Here is a 23,199-nt window from a genome sequence, read left to right as displayed (position 1 = left end):
CTCTTGACGGTATGATTGTCCGGGTGGAGATACTAACTTAAAAGACTACTGTTTGTGACATTGATGACGTTTCGATAAACTGAGCGGGTATAACATCTTTTACTGCGGTGATACCAAATATAGTACAACACATACTAAATGCTTACCAGCTGGCATTGGTTTCTGGCAAACAAATCCTATCTGCTTAAAGCAGTCTTCGTCATTGATTCTCCACTTCGGAATCCAATTCTCTTTAAAAAGCATATCAGTACACACCCCATCTCCTGAAGGCTCTCCAGGTCCCCACAGTGGTGACTTGGAATCAAACAGAGCATTCGTAACAGTATTCCAAAGCCCAGTATTGACAGTAAGACCACCCACAAAAATTTCTTCCGATTCTTCCATGTACTCATCCATAAACTTTCTAATTGCGTGTAGTTTAAAGGTGTTCTCAAACACGGCGAACCGCCCTCTACGGTTATAGCATTCTAATCGGGCAAGGAACCATTTTTTCTGAGGGGTTATTTGCAGCTGAAAACAAAATTTATCCAAATCACGCCAACCAGGAGGACATGAATTAGGTCCTGCATTTGTAGAAAAAGCCAAATGTTAATATTATACACGAGACTTTGACTTATACAGTAGGGCTTTAATTCGTTCAGTAATTCTAAGGCGTACTTTCTTCAATAATCGAACTTTTGATAATTGGCGATAAAGTATTGGTTATTTTGTCGGCATAATTAGTTACCAAAGCAACGGTATTACCTTTAAGGACAACCCGTTCCTTTGAATTGGAAACTAATAAGAAGTATAGCACAGTGAGTCGTCAGAATTACACGTTGTAATCGATAAAAACTCGGGAATATATGTAATTTCGAGTAATTATAGTACGATCACAATGAACAAATTATCACCAGCCTTCGCATTAGAATTCATTTATAATCGATGTGTAAAGTGAACAGGTCTTTGATATCAGCTGCAGTATATCTCATGTTACTCCATTGCATCTTGTGTTATTTCATTTATCTCATATATCTTTTATCATTTCACTCACGTGGTAACGACACATTAGCGTAGAAGTGCCCTTCAATAGAGTGACCACAACAGGTGTGATAGTCATCTAAGGCAATCCCATTAGACAACAACTCCCCACGGCTTATAAGCAACACCTTTTTGTAATGCGACTGGTAATTGGCAGAGGCATAGAAGAAGTCGCGAGGGAAGCAGTGAAGGTCAGCCAGTGACAGCTGTCGAGTAACACTGTTTGCACAATTCGGCACATCCCCTGGGTAGACAAAGTACATCACATCGGCATTAGAGCTGTTTTTCGTTTGATGAGCTTGCATTGTGAACTGATCAATCCAACCACTGTGAGATGGGACTCGGTCGAATTTGAAGTCTGTAGCATCTTCCTTTACAAAGGCAAATAGCGTCTGTATCACTAAAGCAAAAAAATAATAAAGGCCCAAGTTTGCCAGTTAACTTAAAAAAAAAACAAGATAATGATTGAATTAATGAGCCTACGTTAGATGTAAATGTTTACTTATTATTGATTGTGTGTCTACCAATCCGATTATCCTTATTAACAGTTTTATTCTCACCAAGTCGTTTACATGCCCCATGCATGAATGTAATGTTGTCAATGGCTACATCACCTGACGAAGAAAATCCTCTCACACCCTCCAAGACAATCTAAAAAATGCAACGAGTATATAAATTTGTTATCTTTAACAGCAATTTATGATACTGTCAATCTCTAAGAATGCTTTGATCTGCGCACTGTCCAGCTGTACGCGTTATTCTAAACTGATTTATTATTTATTGGTACCCTTTTTTCAATAGGCAAACAAAAGATGGGTTTTATTGTTCCTAAGCTTAACCTAATAGAAAAGCCTTTTTGTAAAAAAAATAAATATGTATAATTTTAAACAAGGAATAGCCGGTCACCTCCCCCCCCCCCCCCCCTCCCCCTTCGACCCAAGTATAATTATTCTTGGATTTCTGGTGAACGCTGAACTTTAGTACCAAATTGTTTCCAGATCCTCAACGTACCTGGTATGTTGAGAATTTTACCTGGAATCAATTTGGTAACAATTTGGCATGTTAAAACTCGGCTCGGGCAGAATATTCCCCCTAAACCCCCCCCCCCCCCCTACTCCCCCTTCCCCACCCCCACCGACTACCCACCCATACACAGACACACACAGACACACTCTTGTAGGGTTAACAAACAACATACGACATAAACAAATATGTGTAAGATAATATGTTTCAGTCTCTTTTGAAGATGATAACTGAAAAAGGTATAGAACTGTCTTTTACGCTTTGTCTGACGACAAATTTCTGCAGCTGATCTATACCATGAATGCATGTTTAATTTGGAAGATTCTAGATCCTCTCGTCAAACATCTCTTTCGTACTTCCCACGTTTCTTTTCTGTGTGCTCAGTTAATTGCCATACGTCTGAAACATTCTAAGAAAATTCGAAGCAAGTATATTACCTGGTACTCAACAGAAGAATTAAAGAATACAGCGGCCTCAAACCATTGATCGGGATGATTGCCACTTTTGATCCATTCAACTGTTTCACTGTCGTTTGTCTTCATGTAGATTATCAAACTTCCAATAAAACTCCCATACATGTGATACATGATTGACATACAGTTTTCTCCTTCCATTTTAGGGCTTATAAGCCTTACGTTGTCGCCATGTTTACGCGGTGCCGACGAGTCCAAATATGCGTACTTTCCATTACCTAGGACAGTGTATGGTAAGTTGTTTTTGAACAACGCCGTGATTTGTATTCTTTATGTCTAGCGTTTTCAAACAGTTGATTTACTAAAGTCACTGATTAATTATTCGCTGCTTGAAGATACAGCTCTACTGTGGAAAAACGATTCTCAAGCTAATTTTAATTATTAAAATAATTTATGATAAACCCAGCCCACTTCTCGGGGTTTGGGAACCGGATGGAACACTCTTCCGCTTCTCTGATATACATGTAATACTTCAACAGGTTATTAAATTATGGCCGGGTTCTCCTGGAAAAAATATTTTTGAGATCATCGGACCGGTTAATGTTGGAAAAAACTACCGTATAGTCAACACCAGTAAACTTTGAATTTTAAACTGAAGAGGACACAGCTTAGGCTGCACTGGGAACCCTCACATTAATTATGAAAAAAAAAAATGTTGTTTGGTTCTTTTCCGAAGGCCGTGACCATTTTGATTAATTAGGCGCAGTTGTCCCTCTTGAGGAATATTTTTAATGGGGCCGAGTTGTAAAGTTCGGAGTTATATATACATTCCTCGAAGTTTTTTGACCAGCTACCAATAATACAATAACCAGGGATAAAACTCTTAGCCAGATTTCGTGTCGAGTCTGCCGCGTTCAGGGGGTCAAAATAGATTACAATAGGTAACCGGACGACAGCATTTATGCAAGTTCTATCCAAATGGTTCTTTATTTATCAACTAACGGGAACTATCCCAATAAGGAAAGTGCAAGAAATATAACTTTCTTACAGTGCTATGCCCCCTACATCTGTTGCGTATAAAAAATAAATATGCTACACGAATCAAAATGAAATAAGATTTTGTTGGCCGCTTCCAATTCAATCTATGTTAAGAAGAGAAACCTTAATTTAGAACACCTTAAGGGGTAAAAACAGCGTCAGAGTAATCTTCTAACATGAATTTGTTTCTCACTAGATAAACATATAAATATCTTCAAAATAAAACTGAAGTGCCATTAAAATGAGACGGTTTAATTTAAACCAAGAGAGACGAGCTCACCTATACAAAACTGGGGTGTTTGTTTTTGTACATCTCAAATGAACCAATCAGAACGAAAGAAAACTTCACTTCTACCCGAAAAATGTCATCGATTGTTTGCAGTTGGCGCTGAGGGGGGTAGACGTACAAGTTTCTAATTTTGGCGCAAACTAAGCAAAACAGATGTTCAGTTTAATATCTTGCCCAAAAGCGGATTTTGACGGATTTTTTTAGGGCATTTGACTCGGTTTCCTCATGACTTCTTACATGCTCTCATTCTTCTTTGATCCCTTGTCTCTTTACTGCAGTTCCGACGGTTTCGTATTCTTTGCGATAGTCGCCCGCAACCCAATTCAAAATAACTACAGCTTTCAGGGAAGAACGAACAGCAATAAAGAAATCAAACTTTTCAAACTGAAAAGAACTGTTTCGTATAACCCTGGTGTCAGTGGAAAATGCGATTATTTATTTGAAATTATTAAAAGACGTCAAAATATTTCAAGAAAACCACTTCAGTTGACTCACGTAGAAGGCTTTTATGCGCCCCCAAAGGTAGGTTGACTTTTTCCATTTGCTCTTAAACAGCTGTGAAAACAGATACTTAATCTGAAGCATGGTTTAAAGTTTGAAAATTCCTACTCGTACTCCATTAGCTAAGGGTCTATAATATTTCACACGAAAAATTACGCAGGCTTTAAGCTACCTGAGACGTCAGCTTGAGGTCCTGTTCTTGGGCTGGGAGTGCTCCCTGAGTTTATTCTCCAGTTAAACTTTGCTCTTCCTGTGTTGTCATTTTCCCAGCCGCAAAACGTCGAGTCGTCGAAATCACAGTCTAAACCGAGGAAAAAACATAAAAAAAACAACCAGTAGTAAATTCACATGGGGTCTCCTCACAGTGAGTCCCAAACGCCTCGAGGCGAAAGGGACCGGAAGCTAACTATTGAGGCATTAGCGTGGACTTATTACGTCGTACCAGTAGGGAAGATGGTGGGGGGCAAAGCTAATTTTTTTTCAGGAAAGAGGAAAAACACTCAAAAAACAGTCTTTTTATCCAATCATTCTTGTCAACACAATGAAGTATCCCATAAGTGTACGTTAGCCAATGGAATAGAGATTGAGTTCGGGTCTCCAGTCAGTATAAAAAAATGGTTTGTCTTTAATGAAAGCTGGTTCTTTAATAGCTGGTTAAGAAACTACGTGTCAATTAAACACCGCTTACTAATTTACATTTTATATTGAAAATAACTCATGCGTTAGGCGAGCATCACGTACAACTTTAAACAAGGAAATAAATGCACAAAAAAATCTCCTGAAGTAAGATCGTTTAAACGGATTTTGTTCCCGAGACAAACGTTAAATTTGGTTTTGAAAAATCTCACTAGTGTTTGAATCACGTGACGCAAAAAAAGTCAAACCGGGTTTGTTTTCTGCTAATGGCCATTTGCAGCTGTTCTTCCTGGTTTTTCTAGCACGACCGAAGGGATCTCTGCTCGCAGGGCTAGCATTTCCGTTAGTACTCGTCAAGGATAGCTCCCAGCGAAATGCTGTCTTGTTTTCTTTCTTTTTTTTTTCTTTTTAATAAAACACATAAAATGTTAGTGACGTACGGAGTAACGTCGTTTGGTTTTCGACAGCTACGAGCAATTTGTAATAACAGCGAAAGATCTTTCCATTTATTTCTCTTTTTACCAAATGTATTATTTTGCCAGGCTGTAGCTAAAGAATTTAAGCTGGGAGCGTTTTATTGACCTCCACATTTATGGCACGATATTTCACTATTTGGGGGAAATTTGGGTTGCATGCAATAAACTGTTCGTTTGACAGGCGGTTATATATATATATATGTTAAAAATTGGATGTTAATTATTTTTTTCTCAAGTTAAATATTCTCGATGGATTCGCGTGAAATTAGCTGTAACATAAAGTGGAGATGCAACTAGCTAGAACAGTACGGTTTTTAAATGATGGGTAAAAATTTCGGCTTGTTATATTAGCGTTTGTAATATTTCTAACAACCTGTGAGGATAAATAAATTGGATTCTTGAATATAAATATACCAAACGTTTGAGTTGTAATAACGTAGATATTAACGGGCCGAAAAAATTATTAAATATGAAGGATCTCACGAAATTCGTGTTAAAGTAGCTTTTTCGGCAGAAACTCAGCCACGATTATTTTCACTGACAGGATCTAAGATTTGCGTATTAAATAAATGAATAAATAAATTTCCAAAGGATCTAGGAAGAAGAAGACTAGCAACAATTATTATAAGAATAACGACACATTTGAGTTTACAAGACATGTTTCGGTCGTACAACGACCATCTTTAGTTTAAAGTAGAAGTAATTTGAAGTTACATTTGAATTTATAATGTAAGGCTAAACAAATTACTTCTACTCTCAACTGAAGATGGCCGTTGTACGACCGAAACATGTCTTGTAAACTCAAATGTGTCGTTATTCTTATAAAAATTGAATAAATAAATCAATAAATGAATAAATGGGAATTTCAGTGGCACATCTACAGAGTGGCTGTTCGTGTGTATTGTGGAGGGAGGAAAACCGGAGTATCCGGCATCAGTACCTGTCATCAGTCATACCAATAAATTGTTCCGCGGAAGTAAAAGCCTAACATCGACAATTAGGCGAATCACTTCGTTGAATTTCTGTCGGATGAAAACGTTTCGCTTTAGACGTTGTTTTGTTTTGGTCGTGCTTTGGCGGCGCTTCGCTTTACATCACACCTTTTGTTAACATAGTGACGAATACTAACGAAAAGTAATGACTGATACAGAATTGAGCTTCGTCAAAGTCGTCGACTTTGCATGAATAACAAGGAGTTCTACTGACCCAGCTACAGCTGTTAATCGTTTCTGTACACCTTTAAAAACACTGAGAAATATTAACAACCATGCCTTGATTATTTTAGTTTTTCAGTCTGAAACCCTGAAGTTGTCAGGGTTACGGGTTATGAACGAGTTCGGATATAACTGGAACAGCCTTCATACTGTTATTCTCTTACTTACCCAGAGGAAGATGACTGAAACCTATACTTCCTGACAACTGCCTTGGGAAGAAGATAAACAGCGTGGTGCAGGAAATAAGCCAGTTGTTGCACGAAGCCATGTCAACAACCCGCGCTTTCCGTCCTTTTGGCTGCCTAGGAATAAAGTAATGCAATCATTAATGGTTTCACCAATTCTAATAGACTCTGGAACTTAGGTGTAGCAATTGAATATTTATGAGCAAAGTGTGATGAGCTTTTGATTCCGTCGTTTACGCGATTGATTTTGTGTACTAAAAATATAATGATGATTGTTTCTCTATTTAGATTTCAGACACGTCATCATTTTAATGACAAAGGAAAGAAAGGAAAGGCAGTTCAGAGATGCCTATAATAGGTAAAAGATAGATTATGAGTTGTAGTACAGCTGTTATCGTCCAAAAAATAGCTGAATTGTTCACTTTTGTGATAAAAGCATGAAACTTTGCATGATTACTACTAACCACGTAACAAACACTTTCTGATATGGATCCAAGCCAAGTTAAGCTCTGGACTCGAGATCTGCGCATGTTCTGAAATTGCTAACGTGGAAACGAGGCTGAAATCAAATTGCCTTAAAACGAGCCTCTGAGTACAAAAATATACCCGGAACTGATATATTGGTAACATATGTGATATTCTGTGCAAGAAAATAATTAAGGTGTGATCACGTGACCTTTCTTTACAATTTTACGAATTTCGCTTGGGATACCTGTGGTTGAATGTGAAAGATGGAGGCATGACGCTATAATTAACACAAATGAAAGCCCAGTTATGGATCTATTATTTCAATGACAAGGGCTAGCTTTTCACTTGTTTCCTACCCTAAAAAAAACCTAAAATCCACACTGTGCAGGTGCATTTGCCAACCATGCGATGCGTTGCATCACTGCCTTTTTTAATTATCATCTAAAATAACTACATCGTGCTGACTAGAGCCAACCAGCTTGAGGCAGCTGTCCACGGTTGCATTTTGATTATCGGTTTGGTCTCTATCATGTCGCTGTCGTGTTACTAGTTTTCTTCGCAGACAGATCAGCCTTGCAGTCATTTCAGTTACTTGTGTTTATTTTTGGCTGATTAGATCTTTTACAGATCCTGCGTACAGTTGCAGCATTTTCGCTCCCGGCCCTCTGCAGTTTATTATTTAATTATCATCAAAATGATTTTTCACAAAACACGCACTGAACGTTGTGTTGGGTTTGCTGCATTTTTGATATGGATGTTTCTTGATCCTTACTTATTGTTTCACTGTACGACTTTATTCAATTTTAAAATTGAAAATGGAGAGACGAGAAGATGAAGAAGTTTCCGAAGTTTCTCTAATGGGCCATTGTGCTAGATTTTAATTGGAGCTTGTCTTTCTCCAGCTTGTGAGAGCGATCCGCGAGGCTGATTTTTCATTGTATCTCAAAGCTATTAGAGAGTTACTTCCATGGATGTTTGCTCTGGACAGCCATAACCATGTAAGGTGGCTATCTGTGCATTACTGAGACATGTGTGACCTTCCTGTCAAGCATCCAGATGTATGTGCAGAGTCCCATAACGGCTCTTTCAAAGTAAACAAGACGAAGAGATTATTCTCGTCAATCGCCCTAGACCACGTCCACGAGCAAGTCAAGGCCGTCGTGAAAGGCGAAGGAGGTACCATCGAACTGACCGAAAACCCCGCTGCCCTAAGAAGGTGGATGGCCGCTGGTCCAGAGCTTGCACGAATTGTTGAAGAATTCGAGGAAGTAATCTCCGCTAATGAAAGCCAAAATCATCATGAAAGCAAACCAGTCATCCAAAGTGCCTTTGCTAAAAATGTTGCATCCTGGTGTCCTCTTTCAAAGAGCTTGGCAGTCCGTTCCAGGAGGCTGGCAGGATCTTATAGCCCTTCAAACAAAAGACATCATGAATGAAGAGGTTGTGCGGACCGTTAGAACTGCAAGACAGCTAGCCGAGAGCAACAATTTAAAGGGTTCCTCAAAGAAAGACTACAGGAAAAAACAAAGCTTCTAACAGACCCCCTCGAGACGAATAATCTTCCTACATATAACGCTCGAGAAAGGAAAGTCGTGTCGAAAGATAAGGCTAAAATAACGGTGCTGAAGACTCAACAAGACTCTAGACTCTACACTGTCTATCAAAACCGTGACGAAAACGTTGAAGACTTTTGCAAGTTCGAAAATGAAACATGGCCGTCTTCACTGTCGCAGATGGGAGAACTCCGAGGAGGAACCAAAGCTGACCTTGTAAAGTGCTTGTCAGATGCCTCCAGCCAGACAATGGAGCAACTGACTGTAGATGCAGTTATTCTGGATGGAGCCGTTACAGTCCAGACGCTCCAGCCCACAGCTGTAGGCGCATTTGAAGAGTACGTCAATTCCATATTTGCTCCTTAAATCATGAGGCAGCTAGAATATGTGAAGAGGCTTGACATTGTGTGGGACCTCTAAAAAGATGATTCTCTGAAGAAAGCGACGAGAGAGAAGCGAGGATCGGGTCAGAGGAGAAAATTTTTGCTGTCTACCCGAATACCGTCTGACTGAAAGGGATTCTTAAGAGTTGATCAATGAACAATGATGAGCTCTTCAAACTGCTAGCAACCAAGGTGCTTCTGCGGTGTGAAACCAGTAAGTAAACCATGTCATTCATTTTGTTGGCAAAACACTAATTTTTTATATTTACTTTCAAGGTGGTTTTACTACAGCTTCCAGTAGAAGAGACAGTCACATGGCAAAAATGTGCTTACGTCTGAATTCAGGGTTGATATGAGTGCTCTTGTGCCCTGTAATCACAAAGAAGCTGCCCATCTACGAATAAAGATCCGAAACAATAATACCGATGTTGTTGTGCTTGACATTTCCATTGCTCCAACCAGTCTCCTTTTAGGTGAGCTGTAAATATCGTACGGTTCTTCCAAGCAGGTCAGCAACCTTCCAGCGCAGGTCATAGCTACATCTCTGGGTTAAGAGAAAGCATGTGTGTTACCGATGTTTCACTCATTAACAGGGTGCGACACACTTTCATTTCTCAGTGGGAAAGAAAAGAAGACGGCGTGGAATGTGTGGAACGTGTTCGCACAGCTTACTCCTGTTCTTAAAGCACTGCTGATGTTTCCAGAGGATATTGATGATACATGCATGGATGTCATTAACAGATTTGTGATACTCTTATATGACCGCACGAGCAGCTTTTCTCAAGGGGTTTTCCCAAGAAAGACAAGATCCCTTGACAACATCCCTTCCACTCAAGCATCGCTACTGCAACATGTCAAGAGAACTGTGATACAGGGTTGATATGAGTGCTCTTGTGCCCTGTAATCACAAAGAAGCTGCCCATCTACGAATAAAGCTGTGATTTGTGATACTCTTATATGACCGCACGAGCAGCTTTTCTCAAGAGCTTTTCTCAAGAAAGACAAGATCCCTTGACAACATCCCTCCCACTCAAGCATCGCTACTGCAACATGTCGAGAGAGCTGCCTTCCAAGGTGGTTTTGTATGGGGCCAGACCCTGTTAAAGCAGCCTATATTACCATATCCATCTAGATGGGGATGGCAGCTTGAAAGTAGTCCGGCTATGAGCTCATTTGGTGTGGTTGTAAAGCTAGTTCTCGAGGACGCTGCGAATGCCAGAAAGCCAATGTGACCTGCACTGGATTATGCAACTGTGTATGCAACTGCAAAAAACGTTAAAGTTGGCTCTTGGTTCATATTTCTCACCGAGAGCATTTCTGTAGTTAAGCAGTTTTGACCAGCTATCTCAGCAGCAGCGATCTCTATTGACCGCCACCTAGAGCATTTCATCGACCCTCAGGGAGTAGGAGAAGCTATGTGAAGGTATACAGAATTACTGTGTTTCTTTAGCAGTTACGTAATTAAGCAAATCTAAAATGCAATGTGAGCATGATGTATCAATAATGCAAGGGAAGATTTAAGGGGCTTTTCAAGGTTGGAAACAATGTAAAAATCTGTCTCGTCATTAAAATATTAGAACCATAACTGGGATTTCATTTGTGTCAATTATAGCGTATTGCCTCCATCTTTGACATTCCACCACAGGTAACTTAAGCGAAAATCGTAAAATTGTAAAGAAAGGTCACGCGATCACATCTTAATAATTTTCTAGCACAGAATACCACATATGTTACCAATTTATCAGTTCTGTGTTTATTTTTTTATTCGGAGGCTCGTTTTAATGCAATTTGATTCCAGCCTCGTTTTCATGTTGGCAATTTCAGGACATGCGCAGATTACAAGTCCAGAGCTTAACTTAGCTTGGATCCATATCAGAAATTGTTTGTTACGTGGTTAGTAGTAATCATGCAAAGTTTCATGCTTTTATCACAAAAATGAACAATTTTGGACGATAGCAGCTAGACTATTGAACTAAGTCTAGGATTGAGGCTATAATGAAATGAATTCAAAAAGCAGGTTTTTTTTGTTGTATTTTTTTTTTATTTTTTCAATTGAAATTTTCAAGTAACTTGAATCTTGCTCGTGCGGATATTCCTACAAACTAAGGAAACCTGCTTTATAAAAGTAAAATAAAAGGGGATATGTCCGAAGGGCACACTTTCCAAAGATCTTTTAGTGTGCATCAAGTAATTGAACTTTACAAAATTTGAGCTCGGTTTTAATCAACGACAGTTAAAACATTCCAAATTATTGCTCAGCAATTCCAAGCGTTACCATCCCCCCTCCCCCAGGGCATTTGTCATTTTATCTTTGGAAAACTGCAAATCGGCCCCCAAGGTAGGTTAGCTAGTTTATCCAAAAAGCCCACAGCATAGTTTCAATACTTCAACGAAAAATAGGCACCCAGTAGGTGTAAGCGACTACTGCTGCTGAAATGGAAATACCCGGAAGACAGCTTGTGCTCGGGAACTTCATTTGGCAACTGTCCTGAACTTTAAAAAGAAAACGCAAAAACTGTGACTTGCAAAAGCAACATATGACCTAACGATATAGATTTGATTCTTTGCATCACAAGAAAAAACAAACTAATGAACAAAATTTACAGTGACTTCAGTTCTAAAATTGTTATATTTGTTTCATTTGCAAATTGTAAATGTTTACACGTCGTTTTCCCAGACGCGAATATAGCTAATTAATGTAATAACTTAGGTCATAATAGAGATTCTGTTGATCTGATTTGCCGAGGATTACGTCATATCTAACGAAAAACGCAAAAACTGTGACTTGCAAAAGCAACATATAAACTATCTAGATTTGACTCTTTGCATCACAAGGAAATACAATGACCGATCTGGAAAGAACAAACTAATCAAAAAAATTAACAATGACTTCAGTTCTAAAATTGTTACATTTTTTTAAATTTAAAAATTGTAAATGTTTACACGCTGCTTTCTCAGACGCAAGTATAGCTAATTAGTGTTATAACTCGGGTGATTATAGAGATTCTGTAGATCTGATTGGTCAAGGATTGCGTCATATCCTACATAATCACCTCGCGCAAGGTGATTATAGCGAGAGCACTAATTTTCAAAAAGGCCGCTTAGCGATTTGTTGATGTTTCTAGGAAGAAGTAAATAGGATGAAAGAAAATGCAATTCCGAAAGGTACTAAAGATGCAGCTAAGTCCGGGGTGACACTTTTCGAAGGCAAGATATGAAAATTTTGCTAAGCTTCATCTACCGTCGTTCAAGAGAGTCAGTGGACATAGATCAGCTTTAGCACGTTTTCGCTGATTTCCAACGGAAAGTATCAGAGGCCACACTGTGGTCTCTTATAGTCTAAAATGATAAAGCCCTCTATAATTGAAAGGCGTAAACATTACTCATTTCCGATATTTGTTATCGAAAAATATTCTGATGCGATTGCGGTGAACCAAGAAAACAGTTGACAGAATTACGCTGAAAAAACGAATTGTGCTAGGACAACATACAAATATGTCCCTTCTTCGACGAATATAGTCGACGTAATACATGAATAGATGCTTACCCGTCTGGTGATTCACTTATTGTTTGTCTCAGATTATCGATGTTTGACCATATATCGCCATTTACCTTTGCTATAAATTACACAAGTAATATGCGCTTGATACCTGAATGTTTAGCGCAACTTGGATCTCCCACTCTATGAGTAAAAAGAATTGCCAACTCACCATTTTATCAACAAACAACATGATCGCACTTCTCTCCTTGTGTCTGGAGACAATTCAATGAAAAGGAATTATGAATTCACTACAGACCACTATCGGTTCAGCTGACAAAGTTCTACAGTCTTTTACAAGTCAGTGTAGTAGGTGCAGTAGGTGTGTGGATGTTTGAAACATCCAGTGGCCATGAAATGTTAACACAACCAAAGTTCCTTTGCAGTTTGCGTCACAAACGTCAAAAAACAAAAACAAAATCATGCGTTCTAGAGTCACATTTCTATCACACCATGCACAATAAGATTCAAACATTCTCTGTCTAAACGTTCTTTGTGTTTAAATTTTTCCAACAACTTTTTCTCAAAAGTTTTGGCTCAGAAAGGCAGCATCACAATCGCTTGCTTGAAAAGAACTGCAATGTTATCTAACATACAACCAGACTCTTTATCGGATGTCTAATAATTGTTTAACATTATGTACTGAATTGGCAGCACTCTGAAATAGCACAAAAAGCAACTCTGAAAATCCGCTTCTAAGCAACAGTTTAGGCAAGTGTGAAAAACACATACTCTGTCTGACTTAATTTAAAACTTTCTTCCTACTTTACATCGATATCCCTTAAAAAAGCGGTGTGAGTGTCTGTCTCTGCCAATCAGTGTAAGAGTGTTAGTATGTATTGCCATGTTGTACTTCCGCTATCAACATTTAATTTACTTTCGTTTACGCGGCTCGCTAGCATTATTAGCTTCTTATTTATTTCAGGGAATCGGTAAGCTTCAATTAGTTAATTCGTTTGTAATTAACGTTACGTTTTCTTATGGGTACAATAAGTGTTGTTGTCGTCGTGAAATCTCCAAATTTCTCACCTTGCCGAGGTGAGAATATTAAAGATATTGAAGAATATTGAAAACAAAGAACATTTACCAGCCTAATTAAATAAATTGATAAGGGAACTGGCAACGTCAAAAATTGATAAAGAGCGCCACTTAGATTAATCTGTAAAATGACCCACACTTAAAGATCTAACCACTCCTCTAATCAACAAATCAGTTTTTTCTAACCTCTGTTTACTGCAATAATGAAGTTTGCAAGAATGCTCAAACAACTTAAGTAAATGAACAAGGTCTCAATGGTACCACTTTAAACGTTTAAAAATGTATGAAAGAACCGGACTTATATTAGTAATATACAATGAACTGCTAAGTTACCAAATACTGTTTCTCGTCACTCAAGAATTTGGCGCCGTTGCAACTCCTTCCAATTTTTTCCACAAATAAACAGATTATGAACATAGTCAAAGCCAAAAGATCGCTCGATCTTTATTTCTCTAATGATATTCGAAACTGGAAGCTGAAAGCATTAACTTTAAACCTAATGTATTGAAGTTAAGACTAAACAGGATGGTGTCACGAGATTTTGCCACCTCTGTTTATGCAAACCATGTGTACTTTGCTCATATGCCTTGAAATCTACTTCACTGGTTTACTTTGTTTCTCTCAAATCTCAAATACTCTTACAATCTTCCAATAAATCTTTCTAGGAAAAGATTTCCGCAAAGCGCCATAATTAATTATACATGCATCACCTGACTGTCATACTAACCCTCTTCCAAAATGGCCAGCATGAATAGAGTTTGAGTCGCAAAATGTATACATAATAAATGTTGGGGCTCTATAAGGAAATCTTGCCCTTTTTTGTAGACTGAGTCTTTCACCCAGTGAGTGATTTCCGTCTGAGAAACAGTAGTTTTGGTCTGACTGAGGGTTTCAATCCAGCAAATACAAGAGATCGTTTCTTATTGGAAAACTCTTGCAAAGTCTATGGACAATTTTTCAGTTTTCTTACCTATATACCTCCCTGAAATTTTGGCTTCCTCATTTTCTGAGACGAAAAGGCAAAAGCAAAATCAAGATCTCATACCTCTCTCGCGGAACTTCTGTAATAAACTTCCAATACTGATTTCTGCACACACTCGAAATAGCACGACACGAAACGCCTCTGGCTTGAATACGAATATTACCAAACTGATGTCATCAGTAGCCAATGATCACACGCACGTAAGACCAAATTATCTCCAACCAATGACCTGCAGTCGCCAATACCCACTTCCGGCCCCAACGACGTTTTTCCCTATACCAACCTATGATCATCGAGATTTTTTCTGGTATACAAACTGTAAATTCCCACTGTAATTACCTTCTGCGCTTTAACAAGGGGACTACAATGATGACCTCTGGATCAACTCTCATCGATTCGATGACACGATAAATCGGAACAGCATTCAAAATCCGTGGAGCCACTAATCCAATTTGTGAAAAGATCAATTTCTGATATGCGTTAGTCATTAAACTATCAGCCCGTGAACGGAAACGTGCCCAAAAAAACTAGCACCAAAACACAGCTTCGTGGTGCGAGAATGTTAGAATTTCAGTGATTTTCGGCAGACGCTCCAGTAAAATTAATCATTTAACTGAACAAATCGTCGCTACGCATATTCAATACTATTATGTCTAAGCTACAATTTAATGCAAACAGAGTTTTGTTAAGCTGAGATATGACCTTAGCTAGAACACACTCATAAGAAGCAGTAATTTTCCAGGTGTACAAGACACAAGCCGCGTTTGCTTCAGGGTCGGGGCATGATTAGCGCGCCTAGACTGAATTTCACCGGGATTCAGCGTTTTATTTCTTCTGGCATTTAACAGTATAAACAAGGACTTAGCGGAAGATATGAACTCTAAGATCAGATTTACTTCAAACAGTGTTATTAAACGTGAAGCATTCAATACGCAAGTGCCATTGATATCATCAGTTTTCTGCATAATAATACGTGGATTCCACACACGCTAGACGAAATACATTTCCATGACTGATCTTACTTACTGTTAATTTTAAAACAGCACTCTGTGTATTTGCGCAACGCGTACTTGAAAATGACCGAACTATCAGACGCCACAAAACTTAATATTGCGAGATTTACGATTTCAAAAGAGCTTTCTCAGTTTCTTGTGAAGCTTTGTTCGAATAGACAAAGGAACGTCATTCCACCGAGTACCGTCCAATAATAGAAGGAAAAAAATTCAGTAATATTGCCAGAATATTTGAAATGGAGCCTGAGGAATGTGTAACAGTTCGGCGGAGGCGCTATGAGTAGCATAATTATGTTGCTCAGATATAAAGGGGATCGAAACATTTGATGATTTGATGTCGTAAATATGATTGTAAAGTAAAAGACAAGTATATAATTTAATTCAAAAGACGAAGATTAACATAGCGATGGGGCCGGATATGGTCGTGAATAGAAACATCATTAATTATTCGTGCTACCTTATATTGTAGTCTCACAACTTCATAAGGCGGATTTTCATTGAGTTATTACCCCACAGTACGCAACCATAATACAACCATGAAATATTAGAAGCATTTAAAACAACTGACAAAGTCGCTATGAAGATCCATCAGTCCGCGGACAGGCAAATTCTTTGGATGTAAATAGAGAACCGTGCATGCGCAGAGAGGCAAACAGTCTCAAAATGTCGGTGCCTGGCTTACCCTATGTTCATATCTGCTTTACTAAAGTAGTTCAATTCTTGCCAGAAAGCAAGTTCTCTCAACTTTTCTTTCTGATAGAGAGTGTTTGATAAGCAGCGAGGGAAGGTCGATTTCCGAGTTTAACGGTCCGTACAAAAATAGCCGTTCAATTTAAAATCTCTCGAGAACAATGCTGGAATTTCAAAGTTATTTAACACGAAAAGGCAGTAAATTGAAACCGACAGGTGTAATCTGCGTGAAATGGTCATGAAGCAAGTCCCTTAAAATTTACTGTTAGGTGAAGAGAATTCAGGTAAAGGGATCCTAACTTTCAAATGCTAGAATGTTGATATGCAACCAAAGAAAGATTCCAAAGTTTAGCCTATTGCAAGTTATTAGTTCGTTTCCTCCATACCCTCCACCGTCTATTTTCAAATCAATTTAAAAGCGTACCAATATTTTGGATATTGTTCGCTCTGTGAAGTATTTATTGTAAAGCCAGCGAACGGAATGTATACCATACCAGCGGATACCATATCGATACACGAATGGAAGATATCATTCGATCCATGGCGAGATCGAGTTGTTAATCAAGGTTCCTGGGTGAATGATTTTTCCATACCGAGTATGTTGCTGCTTCCTCGATGGGTGTAGACAAAACCTGGACCCCCCCCCCCCCCCCCTCCCCGTCCTTCTGGACCCCTTTCTGGACCCCCTTTTGGACCCCCTTCTGGACCCCTCAAAATTTCTGAATACAAAAGAAAATTTTAGTAAAAACATTACACTTACTGCTTGGTATCCACGAAGGTTTCTTCGATTCATCGTGTAGCTTAAAAACGCTTTACTACCGTCTCTAAAGTTCGTAGTTTCACAGGTAATTCTCCAGTGAAATTGAAATTCGTTCTTGACAGGCGCCTACTTCAGTAATTGCCTCCGAAATCGTCCCATAACTGTCGAGCCGATCTCCGGCCAGTTTGTTCCGCCATCTTGATTTTTCCGCTGACCAGCTAGTACCTCGTACTGGCATTTGTCAAAAGACCCGAAAATCGGGTCCCAGGCTGGAGGGAGGAACGCCAGGTTTAGCATCGAATCTTTCCCCCAGAAAAGAAAAAGTCAACGTCTTTGTAAAACTTACACTGTAAAATTACAGTTAACGTACATAGTAATGTGTTATGAGTAACGAGTCCGTGGCTCATTACTATAAACAATAGAAACCTATCTGAAATGAAGATGTGATCATCGCAGTTGACTCGCAGTTAGTGCACTCCTACTCGGGGTGTAAGCCTAAATCACATGACGATTAAGTAACTAATTACACTGCCATTCTTTTTAGCCTTGCTCTCGTAGAGCATATTCTTCAGCTGATATTTTTTCATGCCATATGGGTATTCATCCATACCAAAACTGCTGATCTTTCTGTTCTAAGAAAGTGAAGAAAAAGAAAACAGACCTCCATGATCCGTACAATTTGTTTTACCTGTTCCGGCACTAACCTTGGTGGATGGCGCCGAAAGGAAAAGCATTCGCGCCAGTATGTGCGGAATGAGCATGGATCCGAACTTTCCTTTCTCTGCTTTTTAGGCACGCAGGTTACCCTGTTCACACAACACTGGTACAGTATGTTTGCAACTGGTATGAAAACAGAACTGGTCAAGGTGTTTACACGGTGCTGGTCCAAAAATTGCACCCATCTTGCAGAATAGGTGCCCTGAGTGAAACCTGTCCGAGTATTGGTATGGGGTAGCGTAAGGCCTATTCATGCAGATTTTTGCGGGTCCAAAATCGGTTCATGCAATTTCAAAGGGGACTGAGTATCCATTGAAAAACAAAAGGGAATACTGACAGTAACAGCAAAAATAAGTTTATTTCAACTCATAAATGTGAAATACAGGGCTGCGATCGTCAAGGTAACGGCTCATTCGTACTGGTAAGCGGAAAAAATAAAATGGCGGGAGATCGGCTTGACAGTTATGGGACGATTTCGGAGGCAATTACTGGAGTAGGCGGCTGTCAAGAACGAATTTCAACTTCACTAGAGAATTACCTGTGAAACTAAGAACTTTAAAGACGGTAGTGAAGCTTTTTTACGCTGCACGATGAATCGAAGAAACCTTCGTGGATACCAAGCAGTAAGTGTTATGCTTTTACTTAAAATTTTCTTATGTATTTTAATAATTTTATTTTATTTTTTATTTTTTTCCGAAAATTTGAGGGGTCCAGAAGGGGGACCAGAAAGGAGTCCACGAAGGAGGTCCAGAAGGAGTTGGGGGGGGGGGGGGTCCAGGTTTTGTCTACACCCTTCCTCGATAATTTCAAAAACCTGTTGATCTACTATTGATCGAAGATGAAGGAAACAAGCTAATGGGACAAATGTAAAAAACATAGCAAAATGCCATTTGCTGATTTCATTTTCTAAATGCTAAGTTTTTTTTTTTTTTTTTCAATTTTTTTGCATAACACGGCTGCAAAATACTGATTGTCTTATTTTTAATGCTTTGCCCTCACATTTTTAAAAGCTATTAAAATACTTTTAGATCAAGACAGTTTAATAAATCTAAGAGCGGGCTGAGTTGATTAGCAATGATTGAGAGCCACCTATATGACACATTTTCTGTGATTTAGCGTAGTATATTTTATCGCCATTTGAGGGCTGTACAGTTTTATTAAAGCTATTGAACATACGTACATTTTTCGAACCACATTCTTTTGTAAATTTCATGCAAAGGTTGAGGCTCCTTATCTGTATATTTGGAAGCACCGCCAGGGTCTTGCAACAGTCTGGCCGCACGATTTTGTTTTATGTTAAGTAAGACCAATTCTTTCAACAGGAAGTATCACTTTTAAATAGTGTACATATATTTTTGTACTCCCATTTTTCCCATTTTACTGTTTTGTTTTTGCTGTTTTGCTACTTTGGAAGAATTATATGGAAAAATCAATAAGAGAGCCTACTAGGTAAGTAAAAATGACCTCTAATCTTCAAAACTGACTTGGCCAATTCCAATTTTTTCAAGTTCCTCCTGTGTCAGTATTGTAGAGAAGTCGCCAAAAACTGCTTATAGTTTGTTCTTCCCCGGATAAATCTCTTAAAATTTTCTTCCAGGTGCTCTAACAACAATTTCATGTTAGAAAGAGGGTTCTTTGTGGAATATTTGAGCCATTTTGACGAAAATATAGTAAAATCGCCGTGACAGAGCCCCTTTAACTAAAAATATTATTCATTTCTCACGTTGCAATTCGAAGAAATATTTCTGTTCCGTCATTCTCTGTCGGCCCCTGCGTTAAACCGGTTGCTGTTCCTGGACTGCAAGTTAAATTGCCTTTTTTGGTTCATCCTAACACCATCCTTGCATGAAAGGTGTTGTCAAAATTTTAAATGGAAGTTTGCTTAAGTCATGCCTCACACTTTTTAAGAGGGTCTGGAAGGGGTCCCCCTGTGTAATATTATTTTCCCTTTATTTTTAGCGTTTACTATTAAATTCGTCAATATTCTGATTTTAATTGTTTCCAGGAAAAAATACTACTAAGTGTCAGTTGGAGGGTTTATCGCAAGAAAAATAGTTATTTAGCATTGTATTCTCTGGCTCTTGGTAAAACACCGAGTCTCAAAATAAACCGAGATTTTAAGCTCGCGCCAGATTGAAACGTCGCAATACACTTGGAAAAAGTTCTCATCTTTGAAGGCCTAACGAATACTGCCGGTGAAAACTTCGCGATTTATGTAAATTTAACAGGGCTGCCATTTATTTAATAATTATATTGATTTCTGCTGATAATGATATCCCATGAAAAAAAATAAAGCAACTAAACGTAGCCAAGGGTATAACAATCGGTAATAAATTAACTTTGTGGATATCATTCTGATATTAAACTAAGCTCACCCCTTTATTCGGGATCACATCAACTGACAAATGACGGCGTCCATTCTGTTACTGTGCTGAAGACATTTTTTAGTTTTTTTTTTTTTATTTGTATCAAATTTAATGTTACAATGGATTTTTTTTTACTGTTAGATGTTAAAGAGTCCAAAATTTAACTGGATAAGGGTGTTAAATTCTAAAGAAACTGTGGTGATGCGTCGGTGGGGAGTAGAAACGAATGTTTGGTTCATCTACAGAGTTGATAACTAAAGGTAATTTGGCCACCGTAAAGAGATTAGAGTGCTGACGATTCAAGCGTTAGCCCTTCGTCAGAGCAACCTGACGAAGGGCTGAGGCTTGATGAAACGTCAGCACCCGAATCTCTTTACAGTGGCCAAATTACCTTTAGTTATCAACACAGTAGATGAACCAAACATAAAATTCAACTGGTCGATGTTACAAAGCCAAAAATTTATATGTTAAGTGTAATCAAGGTACCCATTTCCGGTCCTATCCACATTGCAACATTACTTACTATTCGCTAGGAGAATAAGGCAAACCATAGACTAACTTATGTTGCTTAATTCATGAGATGCTTTGAATGTTGCTCCAAAACTAAGGCTGACCTAAGGAGTGACAAACCATAACTGCTTGTGGCTAATTGTGCATAAGAAATAATTTGTTAAAGAAAACTATTATTATAAAATAGTTATGTAACGATGCACAAGGGTTCGCTCGGCCATAATCCTTAAAAATATTTTTCCTATGATTTGTCACCTCCTCATTTTTTTCATTATTTTTTCTTATACTCCATTACTGTTTTTTTTTTTTCTTTTTTTGTTTTTTGTTTTTGTTTTTTAATTATTCAATATGAATATCAAGGTGGCATTCCAAATGCTTGATATAAACTATTGCACTTGGGGTACGAATTTTTGTTTTAGTGACGGTGTGGAACTAGTAATCGGAAGGTCTTATGTTCGACTCCTGATAGGAGCACTCAGATTTCCTATTTCCGAGTATGTCGGTGTCACTCACTGAAAAAAACAAACATTTTTTCCTTACCTTATTACGTGCCATTGACAAGAATATTTCTCCCAAATCAACTGGGTGCGTCTAGGCTTGGTAGCGTGATACGAAACTATCACTTTGAATGCGTAACAACACTGATTCAAGACGTTTTGTAAGCTGAGCCGAACAAGACATATATTTGTGAGAAAATTCAAAATGAACAAACATGTGCCTTCCATTTATTTAATATGAACCCTCAATGCTAATTTGCCTCTCGTTTTCTCGTCAAATGCCATGACTTTGAGTCTTTTCAGTTTACTCAGCCTCATCTCTGTTATTATACGGACGCCTTTTGAAATTAAATTTCCACTGTGTTCCCCATTTTAATTGGAAATTTGTCAAAAGGCAAACACAGGTGCTAGCTAAACTTAAAACAACCCTAAGCAAGCGCGATTTGTCGTTAGATAACAAGTCCTTGTTGTTATACAATATTGGAAGGCTTACATCTGTTTAAACACCAACCCTGTAAAATATCCGGAAAAAGTAAATTCTACCCTGTTTACCCAGTAAAATTCATCTGATTGCATTAGTGTCACGGATATCATGTTTTTCTACCCTAAGTGTTATTAGTACCAGCATTTTTTTCTCTTTAGGTTTTTTTTTTTTTTTTAACTTTTTTTTTTTCGGTTTCGATTTTTTGTGTGGAGGTTTTTTTTTTTCAGTAATTGGCATTTGAATGTATTTCCTTCATTTTGCTCTACCTGCTTCCGGATCTGACAAAAACAATCATTGAGGATTTAACGAAGGGGTGACATAAACACCAATTTTAAAAACAATACCAGTTCATTTATAAATGCTTGATTACGCCTGTTCGTTTATTTCTTTATTTTTTAGGGCCCAAAACACGACAGCAGCAAACGTACAGTAGAGAAGATAAACTTTTGTTTTTGTTTTGTTTTAATAATTCCGCTTGTTGCTTCATTCAACGTTTTCGTAACATGAAACAAACAGCAAGGAATATTCGTCCTAAGTGAATAAGTCATATTATTAAAAACTGGATCATTGTATAATGCAATTCAAGCGATTTGATTGGCTTAGCGGCCATGGTATATGAGCCATTATACCATCCCGAGAAATAGAGACCATTAAATTGTCTTTTAATTGTACTTGCAAAGCGAAATCTGCAAAATCTAGCAATATTTCTTGATTGTTTTTAATAAAACAATTATTCCACTCACGCTTGTTCAATATGAGCTGATTATAGCCAACTCGGCTCTACGCGCCTATATCATCTCATATCCAACGCGCAATCGTGGAATAATTGTTGATTATCACATTATTTTTTCAGTGCTCGCAACAATTCATTCCAGGTCATTAATAATTCTTTATTTCCCATTCCTTCGGTGTTCAGTTGGTCTCGCCGTCATTCACTCATTTTTTTTGCGCTTGTACAAAAAAGTTCATTAGCTCCCTCGGCGTTCGTGCACTGTTCGTCCAGCTTTTGTTGGTGTTGCTATTTTCAATACTCTACTTGAGGGGCAGTGCGGTCATTTAATTGCCCTGCCTGAATTTGATTAATTTCCTGAGTCGATTCTCTCTGTTGATTCATTTGATGGAAATGCTAAATAAAGGCATATATCGCATCGCGACATCAATGGCAAAATGCCACAGCCTTGTCTAACCTGCACGTGAATCATACACGAAGACAATAGCATTTTACAACCTGCCTGTCGATGCACAATGATGTCCATTCTTGTTTGCCATGATCTCTCAACCGAGTCACAATCAGTTGTCATATCAGGAAACACAGCCGACGGTAACGTCTTATCGATATAAACACCGAAATCTTCTTGGAATTTGAAACATTGCCCTGCACGTGATTAAAACACTTTTAAGGGAC

General features: G+C 38.3%; 1 protein-coding gene across 1 annotated transcript in view; it reads right to left on the bottom strand.

Moving 5' to 3' along the window:
* LOC146489717 (uncharacterized) overlaps nucleotides 1-21,461 on the bottom strand; it is a 73,610-nt gene extending 52,149 nt beyond the window's left edge. The window contains exons 1-7 of the mRNA XM_085104140.1: nucleotides 21,354-21,461; nucleotides 6,779-6,908; nucleotides 4,457-4,585; nucleotides 2,481-2,734; nucleotides 1,581-1,671; nucleotides 1,034-1,420; nucleotides 147-563 (exon numbers count right to left, since the gene is read on the bottom strand). Of these exons, the coding sequence (XP_084960266.1) occupies nucleotides 147-563; nucleotides 1,034-1,420; nucleotides 1,581-1,671; nucleotides 2,481-2,734; nucleotides 4,457-4,585; nucleotides 6,779-6,908; nucleotides 21,354-21,368 (1,423 nt within the window). The 5' untranslated portion in view covers nucleotides 21,369-21,461. The remainder of the gene's footprint in view (nucleotides 1-146; nucleotides 564-1,033; nucleotides 1,421-1,580; nucleotides 1,672-2,480; nucleotides 2,735-4,456; nucleotides 4,586-6,778; nucleotides 6,909-21,353) is intronic.
* Between the last annotated feature and the right edge of the window lie 1,738 nt (nucleotides 21,462-23,199).

The sequence above is a fragment of the Pavona decussata genome, unplaced genomic scaffold (genome assembly GCF_977016875.1).
Source record: "Pavona decussata unplaced genomic scaffold, jaPavDecu1.1 SCAFFOLD_4, whole genome shotgun sequence".
NCBI lineage: Eukaryota > Metazoa > Cnidaria > Anthozoa > Scleractinia > Agariciidae > Pavona > Pavona decussata.
This window is presented reverse-complemented; position numbering and strand designations above follow the sequence as displayed.